General features: G+C 35.9%; 1 protein-coding gene across 1 annotated transcript in view; it reads left to right on the forward strand.

Annotated features, from left to right (window-relative positions):
• Positions 1 to 902: 902 nt before the first annotated feature.
• SNTG2 (syntrophin gamma 2) overlaps positions 903 to 26722 on the forward strand; it is a 139649-nt gene continuing 113829 nt past the window's right edge. Inside the window, 4 exon segments of the mRNA XM_030447919.1 lie at positions 903 to 923; positions 5778 to 5915; positions 17565 to 17621; positions 17713 to 17770. Of these exon segments, the coding sequence (XP_030303779.1) occupies positions 903 to 923; positions 5778 to 5915; positions 17565 to 17621; positions 17713 to 17770 (274 nt within the window).

The following is a 26722-nucleotide window of genomic DNA, read 5'->3' on the forward strand; positions in this document are numbered from 1 at the left end:
TTCAGCTGCCTTGTAGCTGGAATATATTTAAAGGAGATTCCAGAATTTTTTTTTTATCTGATTGTTACATTTGTCTTTGCAATAGATTTTGAAATATTTAAAACTGTCATCATGTCCCCCTGTATTCCGTCTTTAAGCTAAACAACCCAAATTCATACAGAATTACTTACAAGTCCTATTTTTCAGATCTCTGATTACTTTAATTTTTTTCTGTATTTCTCATGACTCTTTTCAGTTCATTACTTCTATGTAGTGTAGCCATGAATCAATGCTGACAGTGCGGTACAAAAGGAAACAATATACTGGTATATATTAAATGCAGTACTGGTGATAGATAACTTAATGAGCATGAAACTATTCCTCCCTTAAGTTCAGCAGTATTTAAAGAGCCTTCTGTACTACCCTGCTGAAGGACCATGTTTAATTTTGGGCACTGTCTTGTCAGAGTGAAAAAAAACAAATCCATAACAAAGAACCCAAAGGAAGGCAGCCAAAATACATTTGCCTTTATTGCAACAACAAGCTATTGATGCCAATATTTTGCTGTCAAGTCTCACTACTACCTTCCTAATTCTTTTCCCGAGGCAATGATCAAGAGAAGCTTTTCTTCTTTGGTGCAAGGGACTGTTCTTCCTGGATCAGTACACCTTGCACTTCTTTTTCTGTTGCACTTAATCCCATTTTTAAAATCTTCTCTTATATTAGTCAAGGCTAGTTTAAATTTGAATTCTTTCCTGCTTTGAGAAAATATCTCTGTCTTTTGGTCATGATAGTAGATGTGGTATGGAAAACATATCAAAAGATCTATGAGATAAAAAGTAAATTTGAGCCTGCTGTAAATCAGTGGTCAAAGCACTGGTAGGGGGACCTTCTGAAGTTCTCTTTCAGCCTAATCTCAAGTGATGTAGGATATTAATCAGAGGGTTTAGTTCTCACATCTTCAAGTGTCTCAGCCCCCACTATACCACAGATATGGAATTTCAGCAAAGCTGTTTTTGTGAAAAAAATTGAGAGTTGTTGACGGACAGTCCAGGATGATCCTCCCACTAAGGAATGAGGTTCAGACTGGATCCCCTTGCTTTCTAATCTCCTCCTCAGAGAGGAATCTAGGTGCATCTCATCCTGTCTTAGCCCTCAAAGAGTCAAAAAAAGTTTTGGCCCTAGGTTCTGTTACAGAGTTGGTTTATTACAGCTTGAGATGGGTGCATCGACAGAGGGACCCTGCCCTAATTTTACCTGTGCCCTTCAAGACCTCACAATCTGACCATCCACCTGTTCACATGATGTGCATGTGGCTGCTCATCCAATTAACTTCCACAATGATTACGTCTTCTCTTTTTGATTGGTTCTGTCCAAGAGTTTCCATTCACCATCAGTCCCTTCTCATCATGATAGTCCTTCAACAGTCCAGTTTTTCCAATGTAGGTTTTAGCTAATCTATTTTACTATTGTATAAGATAATTTTTAATAATTATCTCATTGTCTATATAGTATTTCAATATTATTCCAGGTGGTAGAGTAAAAGTTTAATTAAGGTTGGATCAGAAGAGTTCAGCTAAAGCTTAATTAGAATTGCAGCCCACGGCCTTATCACTACAACTACCCATGGTAAGTCACTTATGTCAGTATGTAGTTTGCCCATATCTTAAACATTTATACAATTAATTCTAATATTCTTTAAATCTATTAATCCCAGTATTCTTATAGTCAACCCATTGCTACTTTCAACAGGCTGGATTAGAAAATATGTTTATTAGACCTCTGAGGTGTAAATATCGCTGTAAAATATTTGTGTGGAAATATGAAGTAGAATTTCTAGTGGGAAAAACAGTTCAAATATGATGCTTAAAGAGTTTTATTTACAAATGAAGGAAGGTCATTTCTAAATGTGTTTTAGCAGTTAAAAATTGAACTCCCATGGTGCTAAAGATATCTATTAAGAATGAGGATCAGCAAATGAGGACTTTAACTGGAGGACCAGTTTAACCAAATGAAGCAGATTTTTTAGATGAAGTAGGGGAAACTCTAGAGGATCCATTTTAATAGCAGTCTAAGACACTGCTACTCAATGTAGTTGGCAACATTAGTGGTCACAAATTGAAAAATACGTTTAGGCAGAGGAAAGAAGAGTGAGAGAGGCTTAGAGTTACTGAGGACTTTACAGTTTAAACCAAAATAATACTGCTGCAATGCATGTACTCTAGTATCTGCTCTGAATAGATACAAGCATGATTTTAATTTGAATCTCATCTGAATTTTCTGGTGGTCTGTGTAAGAATCATGAACTTTTTCTGACCCTTTTCAGTCACCAGCGTGAGAAGCTTGACAAATATTGCTCTAGTACATTAGGGAAACAAATAGACATAAACCAGTAAATAGTTGATAAAGAAATCCTAGTACACCTCAACCTAACTTTTAAACTCTGCCTGATGTTTTGTCAACCTTTTTTCAAAATAAAACCTACTGCATTGAAGCTGCTGTTACCAGTGATCTTTCAATGTACTGCATCTGCAGCCTGAAATTCACAGCCACTAGTTCTGCAAAGTAGGCATTGCTAGGGCAAACTTGACTCTTACTGGCATAAAATATTTGTCTTCACTGAAAATTCACTAGCTAGGGATCTGCCTTAAGTAGGCAGCAATGAAACTGATAAAAGGATTCATCTACAATTGAGCTCCCTCTAGAGAGGGATGTTTTGTTCTCTGGCTGTGTTGACAGTTTTGAGCTTGCTTGAGAAAGTAGCCTTCAGTGGGTTTTTAATTTCAAAGCCAGCAGTGAATAAGCTTTCTTAAGGGTCACAGCTAATGTGATGCTAGTGCTACTCATCTTTTCTCTTCTTCCCACTAAATACATGTACATGCACAGGTGCTCCACACACCCCTCTTCCTGAGGCCAGAGTCTAGAAAAGTGTCAGAGACATGTAAATCAACATTTAATTTTCTCATAGGCCCATGTGAGTTTAAATTTATATTGCAGTACATCTTATTGTAAGCACTTAAATCCTAATGAGATATGACATTCTGCACACTTTCTGCATATTTTGTATTACAAAATGTGTAAATTTAGTATATGTTCTCTAACATTACAGTATCGTTTTGGGGCGTTATTTCCACTTTTCAGTCCTTGCTTTCTGATTAGATATTGTAACCGTTATTGCATAAACAGTTTTAAAATGAGAAATCAAGGTGAACATAGCTTTGTTAAATGCTGGATGGTGAAGTACATGCAAAGATTAAATTCGCATTAAAACATCCTTGTTTGAAGAAGCACTGTGTCTAGACTAGGATTTGCCTTCTAGAGTTATATATGTTGTCTCTAACACAGAGAGAGAACAAGGGAATGTGCTGAATTCTGATTCATAGCCATTTAATAGGTTTTTTAAAAAAGCACCCTTGAAGGGCTGCAAGGAATCTAGATTAATCATATTGATTCTGAAAGCAGAGAAGGTATTGTTACATGTCATCTTGAATCACCTTGGGAGTTAAGAGTGCGAGTTAGGTATTGGATCTTTATAGAAATAGATGAGCTGCAGTGAGACTTTAAGTAACGTGATGGAAAATGATAAACTATGTAATTGGTCACTCTACTTATTTTACTCATTACTTGATCTTCTGTTGTAAATGGAAGTTCAAGGTTTTTTTCATTGTATTACTTTTAGACGTATGTAATAATTAGTAGCTACAAAAATGTTCTACTTTTAGACTTTATAAGTTGTTGAGAGCCCTCTTCTTGGTCTTTCTGTAAAGCATGCTGTGGTATGTTGTCAAAAGTAACAGCAGTTGGCAGTCTTAGATGTGATAATAATGCACAACCTCTGAACAGCAACAGAAATGTGGTCATGGGGTTTTTTCAATGCAGTTCTACTGCTTAAAAATACTTGCTGTTACGCAGCATGGGATGGTATTGGCACAGTTTTCCTAAGTTGTCATTCACAAAATTTTATTACTAAAATATCCGCACATACTGGAAATTAAAAAAAAAATTTCAAGTTCTTGGGAAAATGAAGAAACATGGGTTTCCAAACAAGTGAGAATGCTTAAGGCTTTACATCCTTTACTGAACTTTATTTCCTTTAGACATTCTTGGCAATAGCATTTGTTTGTCCTAAAAATGCATTTCTACATTGTAAACTTTTGGCAAGATCCATCTCAAACTGAAGATACCTACATGTGGATGTCTGCTGGCACATCCAGTGACTTCATTCTGTTGTCATCATGGAAATCTGGTCTTGCCTTCAGATAGAGAAGGACCTGGATGTCCCAAAACCCCTGTGTCAGCATTATATATATGAAGATCATAAACACCCTAAAGTGCCTTAAGTGGCAGTAGTGGCCTACACAGGTACAACTGTTTTGAGCCCAGAGACATCAGAGCAATTCTGAGCAATTCTGCTGAGCAAGTGCTGTGCATATGCTTTAGGGTAAATTGAACTGCTCACTACGCTGCGTTTTCCATTTCTACGTTGAGAGTCTTGGACACTTGATGCTGCATAGACCTAAACCGCATCTAAATTTAAGTACCTGAAGCTTAAGATGATCTTGCCTTTAAAGTCCAAAAGGTTTTACTGGCAATCTCCACAGCTCTTTTTCCATATTTTTATAGAAACAAAAATATTATAATGTAGGAAATGTTCCATGTTTGACTTTACTTTAAAATCCCTCAAGTATTTTTTCAGTGCATTTGTGTTTCTTTAATTCCATTACTGTATTCTTTACACAGTCTGCTATTTAATGGAACATAGAAGAACAACTTAATTTTAAATCATATTTTAAAATCAAATGCTGCAGTTAAATTTTAATTTATACTTTATTATTCACTTGCATAGAGGAAAGTCCAATGCTGTGGTGATGCTGCTACATATGTTAGAAACGGACAAACAAATAGTGCTTTGAAATATGGTCGTCCATTTCAAAATAGGTATTTTGCTTTTACTCTTCTGTCCAATGACTACAAAGCTCTAAAATTGCATTAGCCTGCTTATTTTAACAAATAGCTATAAGCAGTCCTAATTCCACAGTTTTTGTTTAAGGAAGTATCTGACTGCATATTAGTGGAAAATTTGTGCATAAGAATTAAAAAAAAAAAAGTTTTTTTTCTGATACCCATGGAGAAAACATTGTTTATGCCAAAATAATTGACTATCCTATGGAGATATTAGTCCAGTGATGATGTAATCTCAGAAACGTTAAGTCCATCTTGACCTAACCCAAAAGAAATTCTGGAACATCTTATCTATTTGTGTGTTTTACAATATCAAAGGGTAGTTTTCTACAGAAATAGAGCTCTGTGTCTTAAAGACAATGTTTATTAGTAGAATAGGCTTTTTTCTGACACGATGAAAGGAACCATCTCTACGTCAGGAGCAATATTGCACTTGCCCACTTCTTGCTGACACTGGAAAATGTGTTCACATACATTTATTCATGCATATCTGCTTCTAATACAGTTTCATAATCAGTCATACAATTAAAACCAAACGGAGCATCCTGCAATGGCACCACTCCTTTGTGGAACAGTACAATGAAGAAATTATTATTGTTATTATTTTTTTATATATTAATGTCTACTTCAAAGACCATTTAGCCAGCCTTTTACAGTACAGAAGAGGCTTTTTATGTCTAATCTATTTAAAAACTGAAAAGCAGAGCAGTTTTCTGCTTTCTGTAAACAATGCATATTTGTGTGCATTTTATTTATTGAATGGGGAAGCGGTTGTTGTTTCTCATTATGAAATGTGCATATTCTTAAATTTTTGTTTCTGTGCCTTGCTTTTGCAGACTAAAACCAGTATTGCATTGTTGTATGATGAAGTATCTGAAAATGCATATGACATCCGACTGAAGCTTACAAAAGAGGTATTAACTATTCAAAAACAAGATGTCATCTGTGTTAGTGGAAGTGATCACAGTGCCAATGTAAGTGCTTCTCTATCTCTGTGCTTTTGACTGTGCAGTTTAATGTCTTCTGCAGAGATCAGCTTATGCAGTTTACAGTATTGGAGTGCAAGAGTTTATTAGGTATTAGAATACACATAGTGATCAGTTGGTTTGGTTTTGGGTTTTTTGTGCATACTTACATTCTTGCATATAAAAACTAGATATTTTTTATTTTGGCCACTGATATATGACTTTCTTTTGGACACATGTAACTTAACATGAGAGAATTTCTACAGCATTCTTCCACAAAATACCTTTAGGCTATTAAATAAAGAAAAAAAAATGTAGTTGCTTTTGAAACATTTAAAGAGTAAACTAATAAAACAGTTGTCTTCATTTGTGTATTAAGTACTGACAGGATATCTGTTCAAGGGCATAGAGCTGGCTGAGAGAACACTTGGAAGACACTTCCAGTTTAATACTCTTTCAGACACACAAGAGATTTAATCAGTGCCTGCGTATATGTGGGGCTTTTTTCCCCCACATTCAGTTATGTTGCCTTTTCAAAACATGTGGTGCCCCTAAGCAGTAGAGGAATCTTCTGTATAACTATTTAATAATGTCATTGGAAAAAAATGGTGGCATTTCATATAAGCAGTACAGCAGTAGTGTCTAGGTTATTGACATCCCCAAATAGTGTATTTTATTTCCTCATATTAACAGTATTCCTCTTAAAAGGAGGTGTGGGTATCCTAACTTTTACTGAGCAAAGAGCTGTGCTGGTGTTGTCTGGAGTGAATATCTCATGGCAGCCTCCTCAGAGAGTGTCAGTGCTTGCTGTATTGCACCTCATGCCAACATAAAATCTGGCACTTGGGGGACATCAAATGAGTTTGTGGTACTCTGCAAAGAATTAGAAGCCAAAATGTATAAAGGTATACAGTGGGTATCAGTGTATACATATGTGACCATGTGTCAGAGAGAGTCTGCCTATATAACACAAAAAGGTTTAATTTTTGCCATAGTAAATAGTTATGTAAATGGTTTAATATCACACACGGACACACAAATACTTAAAAATAGCTTTTTAGTTGTTAGAAATGTTATGTAATGACTTAAAATTTGTCCATGGATTTCTCTGGATCATGACTTGCTCTTAAAAATATTTAAAAAGATTGCATTAGTTGCCAACTAGGTCACGCAGTGAAATGAAAGGTCCATTTCTGGTTGGTTTGCTGAAATAAATTTAAGCCTCAGCCAAATATTGTCAGCATTCATATACTTTCTACTTCACTGAGAAGGATGTAATAGCTGGTAGTGCTGGTAAGACTTAAAAACAAAACATAAAAAAAACCACTCAAAAAACCAAAACTGAAGTAGTACAGCACTCATACCCCATTCAAACAACCCACCAATCTGCCTCTTTTAATACCAAGATGTGGGTTGATTTTACTCCCACATTTTAGGGGTACCCTAAATAGCATTTCCTGGTAGAAGTCAAGAGAGGAAGACAAGCACTGATAATTCTTGAGGAACTGGATTTTGAAAGAAATACAGGAAAGTAAGAGTCCCTGTGAAGCAGGCAGAATTGGTATGGTGCAACCACTGGATACAAAATGAGCTGAAGTTCCTTGGTTGTATTTCACAAGTAATGATTACACAGTGGGTAAACCTGAAGAGGAGTGACTCCTAGGACTAGGTCAAAGAGGTTCAGTTTTTCCAGGCTATGGCAGTAGTGTTAATGTGTAAAAGTGAGAGAATTTCAAGTTGGGTTTGAGTTGCAAAGTACTATGTGGCCCTAGGTATGAAATGGATCCAGAAGAGATTCTTCCCCCCTCACACTGTTGATAGAGTGAGCAGTCCTGCCAAACTGACCTTTCCTGAAAAAACATGTTTAATTTTAACTCCTAATTTTCCTTAAGTTTGCTCCCTAAAGACTCCTAAAACTAAATTTTAAGGCTGATGTGTTGTTTTTCCACTTTCATTGCAACAGCTTCCTGATATGTCCCTTTCTGAAAGTGTTATCTTTAGTCCTTGTGGGCTCCTGCTGTCAAACTCTAATGAGAAAAATGGTCTAATTGCTTCATGGCAATGTTCGCTTTTTCCTATATCATGCTTCAAACCAAATAAAAACTTTTGGAACACTAGGACTTAATATAAAGACCTATTGAGTGTACCAGGAGGATGAACACTGTCTTTTTAAATAATAAATTGCTAGTATATAGGAACTCAAAACTACGATTTAAATGCAGGCTAAAACATCTTACAGTTCTCTAGCACTATTTTTGGTAATTCTAAAGTTTGGCACTAACAGCTACGTAAGATGAATTCCAAAGACATAAATGCTTTCTTTTTCAAGTGGTTCAAGAAAATATTTTTCATACTTGTGCTATATGGTTTCAAATATTAATAGAAAATTGTAACCTGAAAGACAATTCTGTAGCTGTCATAAACAATCACATTACTGATTTATACTCCTTCTTTCTATTCTTTTTTATTTTTCAGGTATTTGTAGTTAATCTTTATTTTACACATGTCCAATCATCAAACTAGTTCATGTGCAACATAAGTATAAATAACTCCTTTACTTTCTGTAGTCACCTCAAACACATGGGAGAGGAAAAAAAATGTTTTTAAAGTAACTTCTTTTCTTGGGTGAAAAAATACTGCAAAAGAAAATTCTGTGTCTACTTGTGGTAACACTTTGTTCTCCAGGCAGTGTTGAGGGACAGCATTCATGGGATGCATTTGCTTCCAGCCTCCCTTTTGCTGTCAGGGTTTTTGATCCTGAGGTATATGAGGACAGGATCTGCAGCCATGTGTAATGAGCTCTGCTGGTCCCATGCAGTCCTGAATGCTACAATGAAGACTGGCCAAGACAGCAGGGATTGTTGTGGGTTGGACATTAGGAGATAGAGATTATTCCCTTGGATAAAGGGCTCTTTCTATAAAATACCTTTTACTGCCATGATCCAGTTTCATATTTTGGCATCTGCTGTTCATTTATGTGCTACTTTTAAACACTCAGAAAGGTTCACCTTTGAGAAATCGTAGAGGTGGCTTTCTATAATTTAAGGGCAGTTCCTCCCATTTCTCTAGTTCTTGCTACCTTGAACTTAGAGGTGGAGTAAAGAGAGAGAAGAGCATGATTTGTGAAATTCAAAATAAATAATATAATTATTTATAATATTCAATAATATTTACTTAATAAATTTATTAATAATATATTTAATAATATAATGAAATAGTAAAATAATTCTGGAAGTGGAACCATTGTCGGAAACAGCATTTTCAGTGTTTTGTTTTGTACTATTACATTTGTAAAAAAAATTTAATATATAATTAGATAATACCAAATTTTATATTTATGTGATTAAACATGGAATCTTTCCACCAAGATATTTTTCAACATTTCAGATGTGGCAAATCCAAACATTCTAAGTGAGTCATTGTGATGTAGTATTATGTCTGGGGTGTTCAGAGTCATAGAAAAAAGGAGAATTTCTGGATGTGACAGAATCAGTGTGTGCTCATAGAAGCCAAGCACAAAGGTATTGACAGAAATGATGTATTGAAAATAAATAGATGAGGTTTACTAACTTGTGAGTATTTTAAACAGATTTCCCCTCTACTCCAAATTTAAAGTTTAACAATGGTCAGAGAAGGGAGTAAGTTGTATGTCCGACAGGAATAATTTTTTGTTTGAAGGAAACAGGGAAGCATTCATTTTTTACTTTATGCTTCCTTGATGTATGATTTTGCTTTAACTTTTTGTCATTCTACATGCTAAAATTAATTTCTTACAGCGCCTCACTCCCTTAATATTCTTTGCTTTTCTTCCTCCTACATGCCTAACATCCAGCTGTTGTCAGCCCACAGTTTTATGCTTCTCTTTCCACAAGCAAGTTTTTATCTTTCACTTTGTATTATATTTCTGTATCGTTTTTTACTGCTAATTCTTCCCCTAAAGAAAAAGAAATGTATCTGGCGTTTTATCAAAATCAGTTCTTCTCACAGAGCTGAATTGTCTCTGGCTTGGCCAGTGGTTGGACTAATAGGCTCCTAATGCAGGCTCCTGGCATCTCAAAGAAGACTCTCCAAAGGTTTATGTGAGTCTAAAAGAATTAGAATAACAAAAACCTTTGCATCCTGAGGATCTGATTGTCTGGCTTCAATAGCTGTGTCTTAGCTGGACTTCATCAGAATGAGGCAAGCAGATGAACAGGAAATAAACGTAGTAATATTAGTTGTTTTGTTGATTCAAAAAATAGAAACAGTGCTGAAAGCACTATTTAAATCCCTGATGAGACTGCTATGACTTTTTCTTTATAACTTAGATGGTAATAAGGACAAAGAAGAATGTTATTGTAGCAAACCTCTAGGGAAAGGTCAGTGTTGAAGTCTTACATTTTTTTTTTTTTTTTTAACCCAAGAAGTTTCCTACCTAGATAATTACTACTTTTTGTTCAGTGCCTGTTACCATTGCTGCTATGTTGGGTTTTTTCAGTTCAAATTTGCTTTTAATAAAGCTATTATGCAACATTTTCTATCTCTTTGGAAGTTTCAAGTGGGTGATTGAAGAAAGACTCTTCACTTTGAAATTAAGATCACTTGTATGGAGAAAACACATTATTTAACTATTTATTTGTTTTCCATCCACTGGAAAAATGACCTAGATATTTAGAAGATAGCTATCAAGTAATTCTTTAGGATCTTTATTATGAAAGATCATAAGCTTGTGTTGCTGTCACTATGAGAACAGTTAAAAGTTTGCATGACAAAGTAAAGAATAAATATGAGTATTAATATGGCAAAAAAAAGCTTTAAATAATAAAGGTAAAAAGCATAATTAGCTTAAGTAAAAAGGCTAATAAATAGAAGAATGCAAAGGACAGTATGGATATCCCTGGAAAATAATGTCTCCCTAAGACATGGGATGAGTCCAGCTGAGGGTAAGCAGTCATACCAACATGTTACAAAAGAAAGGCAGCAAAACATTAATGTTACTGCATGGTAAACAGGGCATAATTACAAACTTGTGTCCTTTATTAAAATTGTAATTAATCTATTATACATGGAGCCATGACAGATCATCAGGATTGTCAAATTGCAGCTGTATATACTGTAAGAACCTTTGTGGCCTTTTGAAATCTTGATCAGTTAAGAGGGATATTGATGGTTGCAGCCTCTCCTGTTCATCTCTGCCTTCACACTATCCAAGATGTGAAATGTTGCACAAAGTGGAAGCAAATGAAATTACTCAAAGAAAAGCTGTGTTTTGGCAGGATTTAGCTCTAATTTGTTGTTATAAGGTGCCTTTTTACTTGAAATCAACTTATTTTTAATAGGAAAAGAAAGATGGCTGATGTTTACAATGCTGGAGAAGGTAGTATTGATGAGCTGTGGAAATACATAGGTATAACACACTCAGACTGACTGAAGTGGCTGATTCTGTGACATTTACTTTTTCTTCATGCTCTGCTCATTTCTTAAAATTTGTATTTATGCAGTTGTTTTTTGTTTTTGTTTTTGTTTTTTTTAAGTGCTGTGGTACACAACAGTGAGTAAGGAAAGGATCAAAACTCAGTGGTTTCTGTCTTCTAGTTAAGTGTTCTGTGACCCTGGGTTGACACATACTGGAAAAAGGAATCTCTGTGTCCTGGTTTTAGGTAATGGCACTGCAGTTCCTCTGATGGGCTGCATGATACATACTGGCATAAGGCACCATGGTTCTGGCCTTACCATGTAGATGCCTATGTTGTTAGACTCAGTGATTAATCACAATCCAGCACCATCTCTGATTAGATTGTCTGTGTGCACACTTTCCCTTTGCTATGGTGTTTTCTCAGAATTCCATCTGGTAACACTTCTGGTAAAAGCAGCCCCTACTGTAGTTTAAAATCCATATTTTTAGGCAGAGAGCTGGCAAAAGGTATATGACACTGTAGTATGCTTCCAGTTGGTGAGGAGTGAGAGTTGTGTGAGCAGAAGTAGAAATCCTGGTACTTGGTGGAGAGTTAAACACTTGCTGAACAATTTGCAAAGCAAGCTCTGGGGCTGGAGAGATTCAGGGTATGAGCTTATCATGGGAACTCCCCATCTTGAGGAGAGAACTTCCTGAGGTATTTCACATAAACTTGTTCTCCACTGCATCCTCTTTTGGTTTCTTTCAGATTTGTGACAACCAGCAAGATGTCTGCCATTTATGATACAGTTTACTGGTTCTCATGTTCTCATATCATCTGTTTCTTCAATGATTTCTTATATCCTAACTTCCTTGTTGTAGCTTCAAGAGTTGCTGAAGAAAAGATATGTCTGGTGTGTTAATATCTATATTTTTACCCCTCCTGCTATCAGACTGTTTCTGCCCTTAAATCCAGGCAGGACAGGTTGCAGGTTTCTCTTTTAACTCTTCATATTGCACTTTCTTCTTTTGCTTTTTCCTTTCCCCAAGGGCCTGGGTGCCAACCTCTGCTGTTATTACTGCAATTGCCTAACACTGGCTTTTATTTTCTCTTGTCAACCTGCCATGCTCTACCTATAGTAAATTTGACATCTTATTTTCAACAAGTAGGTAGACCTTTTGAGATTACTCGTTGGAATAAATGAGAAATGTATTTGAGAGTGGTGAGACACTGGAATAGGTTGCCCAAGAAAGTTGTGTCTGTCCTCTCTCTGGAAGTGTCCAAGGCCAGGTTGGATGGGGTCTTGAGAAACCTGGTCTAGTGTCCTTGCCCATGCAGGGGGGTTGGAACTAGATGGACTTCAAAATCTCTTCCAACTCTAACCATTCAATGATTCTATGATACTTTGAGCAATGCAGCAATGAATTCTTCACTCACATTTTTCTGTCTTTCTTAAGCTACTTTCTGAAGCCACTTTCCTTGCTTTAGGAACACTCTGTTACTTGTTATGGTAGTTGTCTGGTGTGATTTGAGTGTGGGGAGTAGATGGGCTCGGGTACCAGGCACATTTAGTCATGTAGTATCCAAGTCCCATGGTGGGAGAGATTCCCACCCAAGAGAGAAGCCTGAGTAGTGGTTCCCCACATGACCTCCATGCCCCATAGCAGGGGGCAAGGCAGCCCTGGAGGACCCTGCTAGAATCAGTGCAGGGGTCTTACTGATTAAGTCAGAAGGAAAAGAATAAAAATAAATCCAAGCATTGGTGATCTCTGTCTTCCAGCCTATCTTGGCCATTGCAAATGAGCTTGTTTCTTATAGTAGTTTCAATAAAATTGGGAGAAGATGATCTACTTCAAGTGCTCCAGCATGTACATCAGTTTAATGTTTGGAATTATATATGCATTGCTTAATATTTTTATGTGGACTCGTAGAGAAAAGCGAAATATCATGCATATAGAGTCTTTTTCCAAATATACCCCTTTGTATCAATGAGTGTTGAGTGCTTCAATAATCTCCTTCTGAAACCCTTTTAGTACATTGTTCATTAAGATGCATATAAGTATATCAAATATTTTTCTTAAAGAAAGATCCATTACCATAAATGCCAGTACTTAGTCTTAAAAACCTGATAGTAATGAAATAATGAGTAGGCATTGACAGATGGGTAAAAAATCTTACTAAAATTAATGCAAAAAATTAGACTGTAATTACCTTCTTGTGTTACCCATTAGGCTCCAGTTATGTCTCTTCATAATGAATGAATACCAAGACATAAAAGACCTTTGCAGAGATAAACTTCTCTGAGTCATTGTGTTTTAAAAGAATCTAGAAATTTTTCTGTATTAAGAGCTAAGTCTCACTTAAAGATGAGTATTTGACCATATGTTTGCAAAATGAACAATACTTTAAGATGGATTTTAGAAACCTGCTGCAGCTGCAGCATTTTTTTTCAGCTACATCACTGTTAGTAGCTGTTATCAGTGGCATGACACCCATTTTACCAAGCAGTCTCTTGCTTATACAGCTGTTTGTGTGGTGTTCTTTTGTATGATGTCTGTGTCTTACATGTTGTAGAATTTATATTTTATCTGTTTTTCAATATATTCCAGCCTGGCATCATTCTTAGAGTTCTTGAAAGTTTCTACCTCAGTGGTCTATATTTAAAAATTGAGGACTGAGACCTTTAAAGCCTTCTTCCCCCTATCTGTGCAGTTATGTATGCTCCTACAGACCAGAGCTCTTCTGGAATTGGCTTTCCCTGGATTTCATTACGTGTTTGGTAACTACACATAAGCAAAAGAAACAGGCTGAATTTAAAAATCTATTACTTGCACTGCTTTCGTTTGTGAACTATCATCATCCTAAGTTGTGACAAAATCCTTTTTACTTGTAAGTATCTTTAGCAGTGCAGTTGTTTGCTCCAGTACACAGAACATGATACTGTTCTGAAATAAACCTGTGGAGAACGTTATTCTGGCCCTCCTGCAGAGTAAATATTATTCCACGAGAGTGATAGTGACTTAGAGAAAGACAGATTGGTCACACATAAATACTGCTTCTAATTCAAAGTTTAAATTCTATCCTTCCACTTTTGCAGCTGTGCAAATTTCATTCCTAAAAATTTCTTTGAAATCAGTCTTTTAGCCATCAGCCTCTGTGGCTCTAAATCTTGGTCTTGCACAATAAGGAGGCTTCTCTCTGAAATCCAGCTGTAGACGTCAGTCAATGCCTTCATGCTCCAGTGGTTTCCTGTGTCAGAACATGACAAAAATTTTACTCCAACATTACAGAAGTGAAAATTTAAGTGGTCTTTTCTGGCTTAAAGTTTGTTGTTCAAAGGGAATCACAGAAGGGTAAGAGGCTGGAAGGACCTCTGAGGATCATCTAGTCCAACCTTCCTGCTAGAGCAGGATCTCCTAGAGCTGGTTTGAGAGGAATACATTCAGGCAGGTCTTGAATGTCTCCAGGGAGGGAGACTCCACAACCTCCCAGAACAATATATTCCAGTTTTGTGTTACCCTTAGAATGAAGTGTTTTCCCGTATCTAATTTAAATCTCTTGTGCCAGTTTGTGTCCATTACCCTTTGTTCTGTCATTGGACACCACAGAGAAGAGTCTGGACCCATCCTCCTGACATCCATCCTTTGGATAGATATTTATAAAGTTAAAGCTAACAACTCAAATTCTCTTAGCCTTTCTTCATACGACAGGTGCTCCAGTCCTTTAATCATCTTAGTGGCCCTGTGCTGGACTTTCTCCAGTAGTTCTTTGTTCTTCTTGAACTGGGAAGCCCAGAGCTGCCCACAATACTTCAGGTGGGACCTCACCAGAGTAGAGGGGAAGGATAACCTCTCTCAACCTGTTGTCTGTGCTCTTCCTTATGCAACCCCAGATGGCATTGGCCCTCTTGGCTGCCAGGGCACATTGTTGGCTCATGATGAGCCTGTTGTCCACCAGGACTCCCAGGTCTTTTTCCCCAAACTGGTCTTTTGCTTTCCAACAGGTCAGCCCCTAGCCTGGACTGGTCCATGAGGTAGTTCCTCTCCAGATAGAGTACCCTACACTTGCCCTTGTTGAACTTCATTTAGTTTCTTTCTGCCCAGCTCTCCAACCTGTCCAGGTCATGCTGTATAGCAGCACAGCCCTCTGGTGTGTCAAACACCCCTCCCAGTTTTGTATCATCAATGAACTTGCTGATGATACACTCAATCTATGGATTCTATTAGTGAGCATCTACATTATGAATTCAAGGGTCCAAATGAAAGAAGAAAATGGAAAAAATCTAGCTTATAGTAAACTAAGTGAATTTTTTTGCTTTTTCCCCATAATTTTTTTCCTCTGAAATAAATTGGAAAAGTCAAATATTAGAAGTTTAAAAATATACAAGCTATTGTCACTTGAATCTTGGCTTTCTGTTGTCTTTTATGTTGAAAGATACAGGAGTTACAGGAAAAAAAGAATCTGGTGATGAATGATTCTCTCTCTAAAGCAGAGGTGCAATGTTATCCTAGATGTGTCATGTTTATAAACTAATACTAAATTAACACTGCTGATAAGGCATTAGGTGTATCTCACCTTCTAATGTATAATTATGTACTTAAATGCTGAATGTTCAAAGTCTGAAGCTGGTCAACATACTTTGAGCAGGTAGAGATCGGGTGAACCAGAATTCATTGTTCCTCAACCTTTGTGTGCCTCTGTTCTATCTCTGTAGAATGAGAATACTTGTGGCAGGCTGTGAAACAAAAGTAATTACTTTTTAATGCACTTAAATAATAATTAATATGGCAAATCATGTCATAAATAAAGATAAAATAGAAATATCTGTACACTGTAAGGCCTTCAGGCCATATTACTACTTAAAAATGTAATTTAAAAATCCAGTTGCAGTGTATCATACTGGAGAAATTTAAAATCTTGGCCTATGTCTGTAGTCTGAATCTGTCTGGTTTTCATGTAAAGTCATTGAAAATTCACTGTATCTCTCTGTCAGATTTAGTCATCTTCTGCCAAGGATGCTTTAAAATTGTGCTTCATCATCCTTGAAAACTTCTCTAAAAAAGCCTTATATATTTAATTCCTGGCATCTGTTTTGCTACTACAGAAATCTCTTGTTCTTTCATGTTTCTGTGGCTCTTGCTTGCTAGATCATTTTATTTACCTCATTTTCAAAATGAGCCTGTCAGAACCAGCTGTGTTGTTTAAAGTGTGTAGATTACTGCCAGATATGGAAATAAAAACTTGGTCTAGGGGGAGGTGTCCCTGCCCATACAGGAGGATTGGATTTAGATGATCTTTAATGTGTCTTCCTACCCAATACACTCTCCCTTCTATGAAATAATTTATAGTCTCTCCTCTCTTGATGATGCAGGATTACACTGGTGACTTGGGCCGCGGCTTTGTGCAGGAACAAAGATTTTTCTCAGCATATATGTTTAGTGTTTTTGCAAGACCACCTTTTGCTGGGTGTAGTGCTTTTCTCTTGTTGCTTGAGCTGGTTTCTTTAAAAGGAATATTTGAAGCTCTGTTATAAGCAATGCTATGAACTATGAAATATCAGTAAAATTACAAGATATGTAAATAGATTGCTTCGTAGAGCTACAGATGAAACTATATGGCAGTATTATTATTTGAAATATATCTTTCAACTATAAAAAATGTTTGTTGTAGTTGAATGTATGATAATGTATAAGAATGTAAATATATATATATATCACAAAAATCACAGAGTATTAGAGGTTGGAAGGGATCTTGAGAGATCATTGAGTCCAACCCCTGTGCCAGACCAGGACCACGTAGTGTAGGTACCAGAGGAACTTGTCCAGCTGGGTTCTGAATGTCTCCAGAGAAGGAGACTCCATAACTTCACTGGGCAGCCTGTGCCAGTGCTCTGTCACCCTCACAGTGAAAAAGCTTTTCCTTATATTTACACAGAACCTTCAGTGCTCCAGCTTGCATCCATTACCCCTGGACATATATATATGTCATAAATATAAACTATTTTCAAAGGAAAAAAAAGGAAAAATTTCTGTTTAATAAGGGTATCACATGAGGGAAAGCAAAATATATTAAAAGTCTACATGCACAGTTCACACATGGGTTCTACTTTCTATGGTAAGAAAATAAGTAAGTGCCTATAAGTCAGTGTTGAATGATCTGCAGAACTGACCTTGATCATTCAGTTTCTAGGTTGTCTTTGAGAATTGTTTTTTTAAAAAGTAAAATTCTATGCTTAGGTGTTGTGTTTTTCACCTAAATTTATTTTTTCTACAATTTTTTAAAGCACAGAACTGTTACACTTCGTCGACAACCAGTTGGTGGCTTGGGCTTAAGCATAAAGGTATGGTTAACTCTCATCTCTTCTTTGGATTTTCAGTATGACTACTTCACTTCAACTTTGAGATCTCATGATAAATACACATCTTTTACAGGGTGGTGCTGAGCACAAAGTACCTGTCGTCGTATCAAAAATATTTAAGGACCAAGCAGGTAACTTATATTTATGTTATTTATTAATATAGAACTGTGGTACAGATGAATATTTTAAAAATATCAAGTGTTCCCTAAACTAAGAATTGAAATATATTTATGGCACAGTCTTTCAGCCTCACACTATCTTTAAGCCTTTCCATCCGTGTCCAAATGGTCCATATGCCTTTCTGTTGAATTGAAAATGCATAATCTTTCCAAGTCTTTAGGATCTGTACTTGAAATCTTACTGCTAAGTAATTTTCACTGCAGTAAGACAGTGGTGGTGTAAAAAAAAAATATTTCAAGTTGCCTGTAAAAGGAAAACTGTGCATTATTTTCTTCCTTTGCATTTTCTTCTTTGGGTTCTCACTTGGTTTGAAATGTAATACCCAAACTTGGTAACCCATTTTCAGCTGACATCCAGTTAATATTAAAGGGATAGGCTATGTATGTTTTCCATCAGTATCCTGTTGGAAAGACTGCTTTAATTTTCCTTGAAGCATTATTCACATCACAGTACTTATATATATTTCAGTATGACAGTTCTTTTTATCATACTGTTTCTGCAGTGAGGAAGAGAATGTGTTTTTTTTGTCAATTTTGTTATTATACATGAAAAAATAATAGACTTCTTGAATACACAGCATGATAATCCATACAAAAAATAAATACATAATAATAATAAACTTAATACAAGCGTTTGGGTCGAAGGAAAGTAATTTGGGAACTTAATTGCCAGCAAAGGGAGGTATCTCCTGCCCTCTGAGGCAGTGTTGTACTGATGCAGTACTTTTTAATCAAGCTTAGTACAGAGTTTGTGTGTAAAACACTATATATACAGAGTTTTGTACTTTGCAGGTAGCTTTTAATGAGCTCTATTTATATGTAGGGTAACAAGTGCAGCAACAATTTAATGAGGTCAGCTGTTTACCTGAAATTTGAAAATCTCTCCTCAGAAGATGCTGCTTTTAAGATCATGTGACTTTTTGTGCAAGGAAGCTCCAAAGTGAGTAGTGGCTATAACCAGAGGCAATGCTGTCACAGTAAGCCCACATCAGTGTTCCTGGCTGAAGCAGTGAATGGCACAAAGACACTGATACACCAGGCAATGTATGAAAAGTCTGTATAGCATCAATTGTGTCGCTAGCATAAAAAAGAGAATCTCAGCCCTGACTTCAGTGTGTGTTGAGATCAGGTCAGGTGAACTCCTGAGGTTCCTTCCAGGCTGATTGATTCTGCAGTTCATTTAGTTGTGCAGATGCTCCAAATTAGAGGTATGATATGAATTTTTTTGTGGCACTTTGCTTCCTGAAGACCCCTTCGAGTTATGATATGTCCAAGAGAAAATGATGTGGTTTCCTTTTTTTTGGTTTGATTGTTTGGTGTTGATAGTATTCACACAGGAAAACTATAATAACAAAGGCTATTCACAGCATTATTTTGATAATATTATATTTAATTGGTAAATAATAGTAATGAAGAGAATATGTTTGGATTTTCTCACAGATGACTGTGAGTGAATTTGTCTATTTTAAGATTCTAGAGCTTTAATGTAAGAGGAAATAATCTGATCATATTATTTAAGGGAAAATAACATGTGGATTCTTTTTTCCACATATATATATAAATGCACACATATGTACACTTTTATTTTTTAAAGTATGTCTGGAAAAAAATTCATGTTGGCTATAATGAGAGGAAATGTTAAGCATGGAGTAGAGAGGAGATTCTCAAAGATTCTCAAAGAAGATTCTCAAAAAGAGAATTTTATTTGTTTAATTTTATTTGTTAAAATAAAACAAAATTTTGTACCGAACATCTCTGTGTTCATAATATTAATAAATTACCAATGGATTTTCATTATGCAAAGTACTAATAATGATAATGAAAAGCAAGCTTCAAAGGTGGCATGGAATTAAGCAGTGAGATTAGTTGCTGTTTCAAGCAAATATACTGAATTTAAAAATCAAAAACTTGTTTCATGCAGTAACGTTTGAAAATTTACTCAGTTATTTGAGAAAAAAGAGGTTTGTATCAGGCATGTTACCATGATGGGTTTTACTATTTTGGGTCTTCAAGAAAAATACATGAATTTATGTGAGGAAACTACTCCTTACTGATTACATTACTGATTTCCTAAAATATCTGATAGCTCACAATAGTGTTTGTGAAATTTAATGCCTTTTACATGACAACACTGCAAAATCGTATTTTCAACATTACTTTGGATATAGTTCTATTTTCTAGTTCCAAAGCTAGAAGTACAATAGCATAAAACTTTCTTTTTATATATGTACCACCTTTGTGCTGTCCTAAATAATGCAATTAGTCAGCTATCTTTGTATACTCCACATTTTTCAAATACAGGAGAAGGTATTTTGTTGGTATTGACCTAAGAAGCAGCTGAAGGCATTTGCACATAATTTGAGAAATTACATTTTCCTAGATCGCTCTGCTCAGTAAGATTTTCATGAACAAGCTCACTGAAATGCACAAAAACTCCTGTGATGAACACCTCCAGTGTAGCTTTACATTTCTGGAAGACAAGATTAAGTATTCAGTGCTGGAGGCTAAGGTACAAGGCATCACAAATCACGTTAAAGAATGTCCTAAGTTTTTCATGAGCACATGCCCTCCTCGACAGTATTAGGTAAGAGCAGGTTTTGCTAATGCCAGTGACTCACTGGGTTTAGGCCTATTAAATTTTTCTGTGGATTCTGTCATCTGGTCTAATAAAGGTTATTTTTTTTCACATCACCACAACTTTTGTTGATTTTGGAGGGACAATATTCCTATGTCAGACAGCATGAGAACAAATAAATGCAAACACATTAAAAATTTAAACTGTAAAGTGATATAATTAGCTGCAGAGTCACTTTAATTACATAGATAATTATTTCACTTCCAAAGCAAGGATTTTTTTTCTCCTGCAAATGTATCAAATCATCCAGTTGACTCAGCATATTAACAAAATTACTAATAAATTAATACTTACTAATAATTACTTAATCAGTAATTAATTACTGATTAAGTAATTATTAGTAATTAATTACCCAGACTATGAAAAATACTGCTGATGTTGCAGCCTCTCAGTGAGGTTTTAGAAGACTGAATCCTGGTTTCTCTGTTTTCTTAATGTGATTTAATGCAATATTCCTTTATTTGGATTTTCCCTTTGAAAGTGGCTTAAGAAAGAACGAATCATTGTACAATATTTGGTTTGCTAATAGCTTTTAGGTGTGCATTATTTTATGCGTTATAATTAGTATTAAAATTTGTTTATGATAAAGGCTACAGTAAGTTTACAGATATAGAGTCTTGTTCACAGACAAATTACTGCAAACTGAATATATATATTTTGAAATAATACTACATCATAATTTTGAAAGGTATCAGATCAGCCAGTGAATCCATAAGAAATTTTGTCACATCCATTGAATATACTTCAAAGAATCCCTAGGTACAATATATGGGTAAAAGGTATGAGCTATCATATGTTCACATCTTTCTGTTATCTGTTATTTGCATTTTTAATTACTAGACTATGAATTTACAGGATCTAAAAGATGGAGACTGTAAAAGCAAATGGACTTCATAATTGAACCTCATAAAACATTCAGGTGACTTCATGTAGTATTGGTAATTGGTATAAACGTAGAGCAATCAAATTTCTGTGTTGGGTTTCAAAATTAACATCAAGTTAGCAACTATATTTTGTTTCCTTAATGCAGCTTTCTGTATTTATGAGAGTATCTATAACAATCTGGCTACTGCTGTGCTCATCTCTCTCCTCATCTCTCATGTAACATGGAGTCAGACAGGTAGCCACAATGAAACAGAATAGTGGTTTTGGCTCACTGAGCCATGATGAAAATAGTAAAATAAAATTAAATAAAATATGATTAAATAGGGATAGTTTGCATTTTGCCAGTTTCAAAAAATATTCTCTCTTGAGAGCCAAAATTTGTTAAAGCCTTAATTTGAAAGTGTTTTCCCACCCTCTGTGATAAATGGTGGCTTATAACTCATATTCTGATGCACTGAAAAATCTTCTGGTTTGTGTTTAGTCCATTTCCTGCTGGGGATTCTGTATAACCTGGTGGGATTGGAACAAAATCAGGACATTCAGCCACTGAAACCTTGGCTTAAAACTGTGCCCTCTGCAAACTGTATCCAAATATCACATCCTGGCTGCCCGTATTCAGGGCCATCTGTTTGGTGGACATGGTGTCAGTTTGATGAGGGCTTTTAACAGTTCCACTGAAGTTTACATGCCAAGCAAAGATAGTTTAGCATGGCAGCATATGTGGAACTTCCCCCATAGGTATTTATTTGTGACTCCAGTCCATATGGATGGTACAAGTAGGGTAACCAATCCTGCTCTGAACAAGTCGGTGGCCAATCCACTGAGCCAGGACAGTCAAGATTAAGGCTGAGTTAAGACCAAGTGGAGACATTTGCATTTATAAGGAAGTCAAAATGGATCAAAAACTTGCCCTATGCTAATGAAGGTGAAAACTGAACACAAGGCCGTCTTTGAACAGAAGAAGGAACTCATTTGAACATAAGATGGAATTAATTATTTGTACACTGTTTCCTAACATCACATACAAATTTCCTCAATATTTTAAGGATAAATAATAATTTCTATTATAATTTTTGATCATAATTGCCAATGTTATTTTTCTTTGTTACTGGAAAGATAATGGTGTCTGAAGATAGCATCTGATCACTGTTATCTCTTTTGAACCTATACCTACATCTCTGAAGTTAGTTTCAGAAGGCACAGAAGAACATTCTTAGCATTTTGGATCTCTCTCTTCATTGTTACCTCCTCAGCACTGTGCAGGATGCCAAAGGCAGTACCTCCTAGTAGGAAGGCATCCTAAGGAACCATTAAAGATCACTTAACAAGTAAAAAGAAGATAGTTTGAACCCTGACTCAGGAAAGTTATTCAGTGCAGTCATTAGTAACATAATTAAAAGGTCCAGTGATGCCAGTTAGCAGTCCTGTATTTTAAAAGAACCATATAAGTACATGAGTTGAAGCTCTAGAACAAGTTACAGTATGGGCTTTTCATTCATTCATTCATTCATTAGGAGTGTTAAATGCATGCTTAAATTATTGACCTATATCTAAAGAATTCTTTGGGTAGAAAAATGCAAAGTTAAGTTTTAAGTTTTTATTTAGCTGAACAGGCATGTTTAAAATCAGATCTAGTAAATAGTGTTAGGATGGTAATGTTTTCATTGATACAATGAAATGCATATTTTTATGCACTAAAATTACTGATAAGTAATTCCTGGACAGATGAAAATTTGGGATGAAATATTTCTAAGTTTCACTTAGAAATTTTGTGGTAGAATTTGTGTTAATTTTTTTTGCAAGATTTAAGAGCTTAATGAATCCAAACCTCATTTTTACAGACAAAATTAAAGCATTCCCATTTGAGCTGAATTTTAAATTTGTTTTCATGCTAAAAAACCTAAATAGCAAATTATCTGTTCATCTCTAGGTTTAGACAGTTGCTTTCATACTTTCCAAAGTGAAGCCTTCTGTATGTATACATACCTGTGTGTGTTTAAAAATGCATGTATTAGGTTCCTGACACTGGTTAAAGCTTTTCTGTCAGGTGCATAAAGAAACTGTATTCAGAAGGTCATTAATGATCAAAGTCTTCCTCATGAATGCAAAGAAAATCAACTTTCATGGAAGGATAATTAATTTTGCTTAACAGCTATGAAAAAATACAAAGTGTTTCTGGAAATTCTATTTCAGTTCTATAGAGATTTATGATGAAAATAATCATTGGAAGGAGTGTTTCGTAGTTTATGAAACAAAAAGGTACATATAAAACATGAAAAACACTATTTGTAATTTCATAGGATTTATAACATTATGGTTATTGATAAGCTAAACAGAGAAAGGTATGAAAAAATATATAATTTTTATTATCTTTTAAATACCTCCAGGGCTGCTGACTCTACCACTTCCCTGGGCAACCTGTTCCAGTGCTTGACCCTCTGGAAGAAAAAAAAATTCCTAATATGCAATCTAAACCTCCCCTGGCACAACTTGAGACCATTTCATCTTCTTGTATTGCTTGTAATGTGGGAGAAGAGAGCAATCCCCCCCTTCCTAAATCCCTTCTTTCAGGTAGTTGTGTAGAGAGTAAGGTCTCTCCTCAACCTTCTTTTCTCCAGATTAATTGAGGGCAATTCCCTCAGATACTCCACATAAGACTCATGCTCTAGACCCTTCACCATCTTTGTTGCCCTTCTCTGGATACACTCCAGAACTTCAATCTCATTCTTGTAGTGAGAGGCCCTTAGCTGTCACCTGTTCCAGGAAGCAGTTGAGTAAATAAACTGTAGCCTTAGGATGCCACTGGGATGCACAGTTTCAGTTCTTTTTCCCAATTGCCTGTTTGACAATTTATTTCTCTTATGAAGTGCAGAAATTTCTAATGAAAGAGAACTTAAAGTTACTGTTTGAATTTGTTACTGATACAGGCAAGGTTGAATAAAAAGATTAATGATAATTATTCCATGCAGAAAAATTAGGGGACTATATTTTCCTTTAAATAATTTGTTCACGAGAGAACTTTCTGAAGTCTGTCTGAAGAGGGATGATGTTTTGGGTGTTGGATTTGGAGCTTGCTTTTACCACAGTCCTTTGCTACAGGAACTAGAGAAGCAAGCAACTAGACAGCAGACTTCTCCTAACAATAGCCAAGTATCTTTCCATTACATCGAAAGATACTAATTAAAATCAGTAAAACTCATTCAGATTATTTTGGGGCTGAAGCAGTCAAGAATCATACTGCATACTGTTTGATGGAGAGAGCAAATGCAGTGACCCTTCTGCTTGGTGATAATGTCACATGGAATAATATGAGAAATTTAATAACATCCTTTGGCAATTTCAGAAAAGTTCTGCATTTAGTCTTTTCAGTGCTCTTATCTATTCCTTACTCATTTCTCAACTAAAGACATTTTAGGCTATTTTAGGAAATACATCTCTTCTTTTCTTGTAACTCCTTTAAAGCATATATTCCTGGCATCCCCCCTTAATCCCCAAGTTTATTTTCCAGTTATCACCTTTAAAGGATTTAGAACTTTTGCCACACTGTGATAGAATTTAATGGAAACTTATTTACATATTTTGGGAGAAAAGATCAAAGATGCCTGATTGTTATTTATTTCCCTATTTATAACTAGTCTAACTTTGTTATTCAACTCAGAAAGCCTTTTACATGTGACTTTAATCATGTCTATTAGAGCTAGCTTTATGCCTTAGAACATTGCAATTGTGCAGTGAGATTAATCCTCCTTTGCATTGCACTAAATTCCACTGTCAACTTATTCATCGAGTGATTAAGTAGCTTTTAAATACATGCAACTGTTTTTACCTGAAAAAAAATCTGTAGTAATTCTGGAAATATTATCGGGGTTAGATTGATTACAGCCACAGAGTACCTAGAGCTTCTGACACTGCTTACTATATTCCTTGAAATACCACATTTCTGCATTTTAAGATAGATTTTCACTGACTCTTAATGGATATTGGCTATGCTTGGCTAGATTTTTTTTTAAACAAAATATAACTATAAATAAGTTACAACTATTGATTTACTTCTTAATTATTGCTACTTATTTCTGAATTCTGTCCATGCGAGATGCAGAAATTTTTTACTTATATTTTCAGACTCAAGGGACTATTATAGAGTATTTTATATAAAGCACATAACACGCTCCTTTCATTCATTTATGTGGACAGCTTTGGCTTCATGTAGAGACTCTGCAAGCAGGATGTTATTGCTTTGTGCTCTTAAGCTGTAGAATTTATTGCCTGACACACACAGTAGGTAGCTGAGGATATTCCCTGTGGAATAATTGAGTCTTTTTGGCCTGGTAGTCAACTGTCAGGGGTTCATTGTCCATTGTTCCCTGGAACAGTTTTGTTTTCAGTGCTGCTCAGTTACCATCCTTCAAGACCTGGTTTTCTTCCTTGAGATTTCATACCATTTCATGTCAGTGCTTTTCCTCTTCAATCCTTGAGCTATTAACTAGCTCTATCTCAAAAATTGTATCTCTGTCTGGAATTTTACCTTTCCCATTTTACATAAATATTACTCTATGTAACAATGTCTTGTTAAAACTAAACAGCTTTCTCAGAAGACTTAGGCAGGATTACAAAGCTGCTCTTGTGTCATTATGCAGGTCATGGATAGCTCGGCATCCAGAAGGATGGTGGTACCTAATGCCTACAATTCGTCATGACGTGCTCTTCCATAAGGTTCTCATCTTTCACTTGCTTTCCTTTATTCTTATCAGCCCATTTTTCTGTTTTCACCTCTTACAGAAATTCTTTCCAAACTTATGCATACCCTTCTTTTATTAAGCTTCTTTTTTCAGTGTTGCTGTTTCAAACTTATTTTTCCAGAGGCATGAGCTGCTTTGGCCTCCCAGAAGAGGCAACAATATGAGGTCTCAGGAAAACAATTCTGTCTACTGCCCATATCTGCCATCCTCAACACATCTGTGGCCTGCAGGTTGACTTACTGGCATGTGTTGAAGTATAAGCAAAGAAATCTGCCTTGCTGCAGCGAATTGGAGTGTCAGGTCTAGTGTGACCCACACAGTGACAGAATAATAATACTCCAGGATTGGCTTTTTAGGGGTGTCATCTGAAGCAGGTTGAGAAACCACTCCTCTTGTGTTACATACAATTGATGTCCAGATTCTGCATTGATTCAAGCTGCAGGATCTGTTGCCTTCCTTGTACACAAGATTTGCTTCTGCATCTGTGGCCTTCTGCAGCTGTCACTGGCAGCAGAAGTGCATCACTGTGCAGCACTGATGTGCCATAGGATGGGTTGCTTAGGGGCCCAGAAATCAAATTTTTGTGCAATGGTTTTCTTTGGACAACATCCTCCACATCACCTGGGAGCCAGGCTTGGAGACCAG

The sequence above is a fragment of the Calypte anna genome, chromosome 3 (assembly GCF_003957555.1).
Source record: "Calypte anna isolate BGI_N300 chromosome 3, bCalAnn1_v1.p, whole genome shotgun sequence".
NCBI lineage: Eukaryota > Metazoa > Chordata > Aves > Apodiformes > Trochilidae > Calypte > Calypte anna.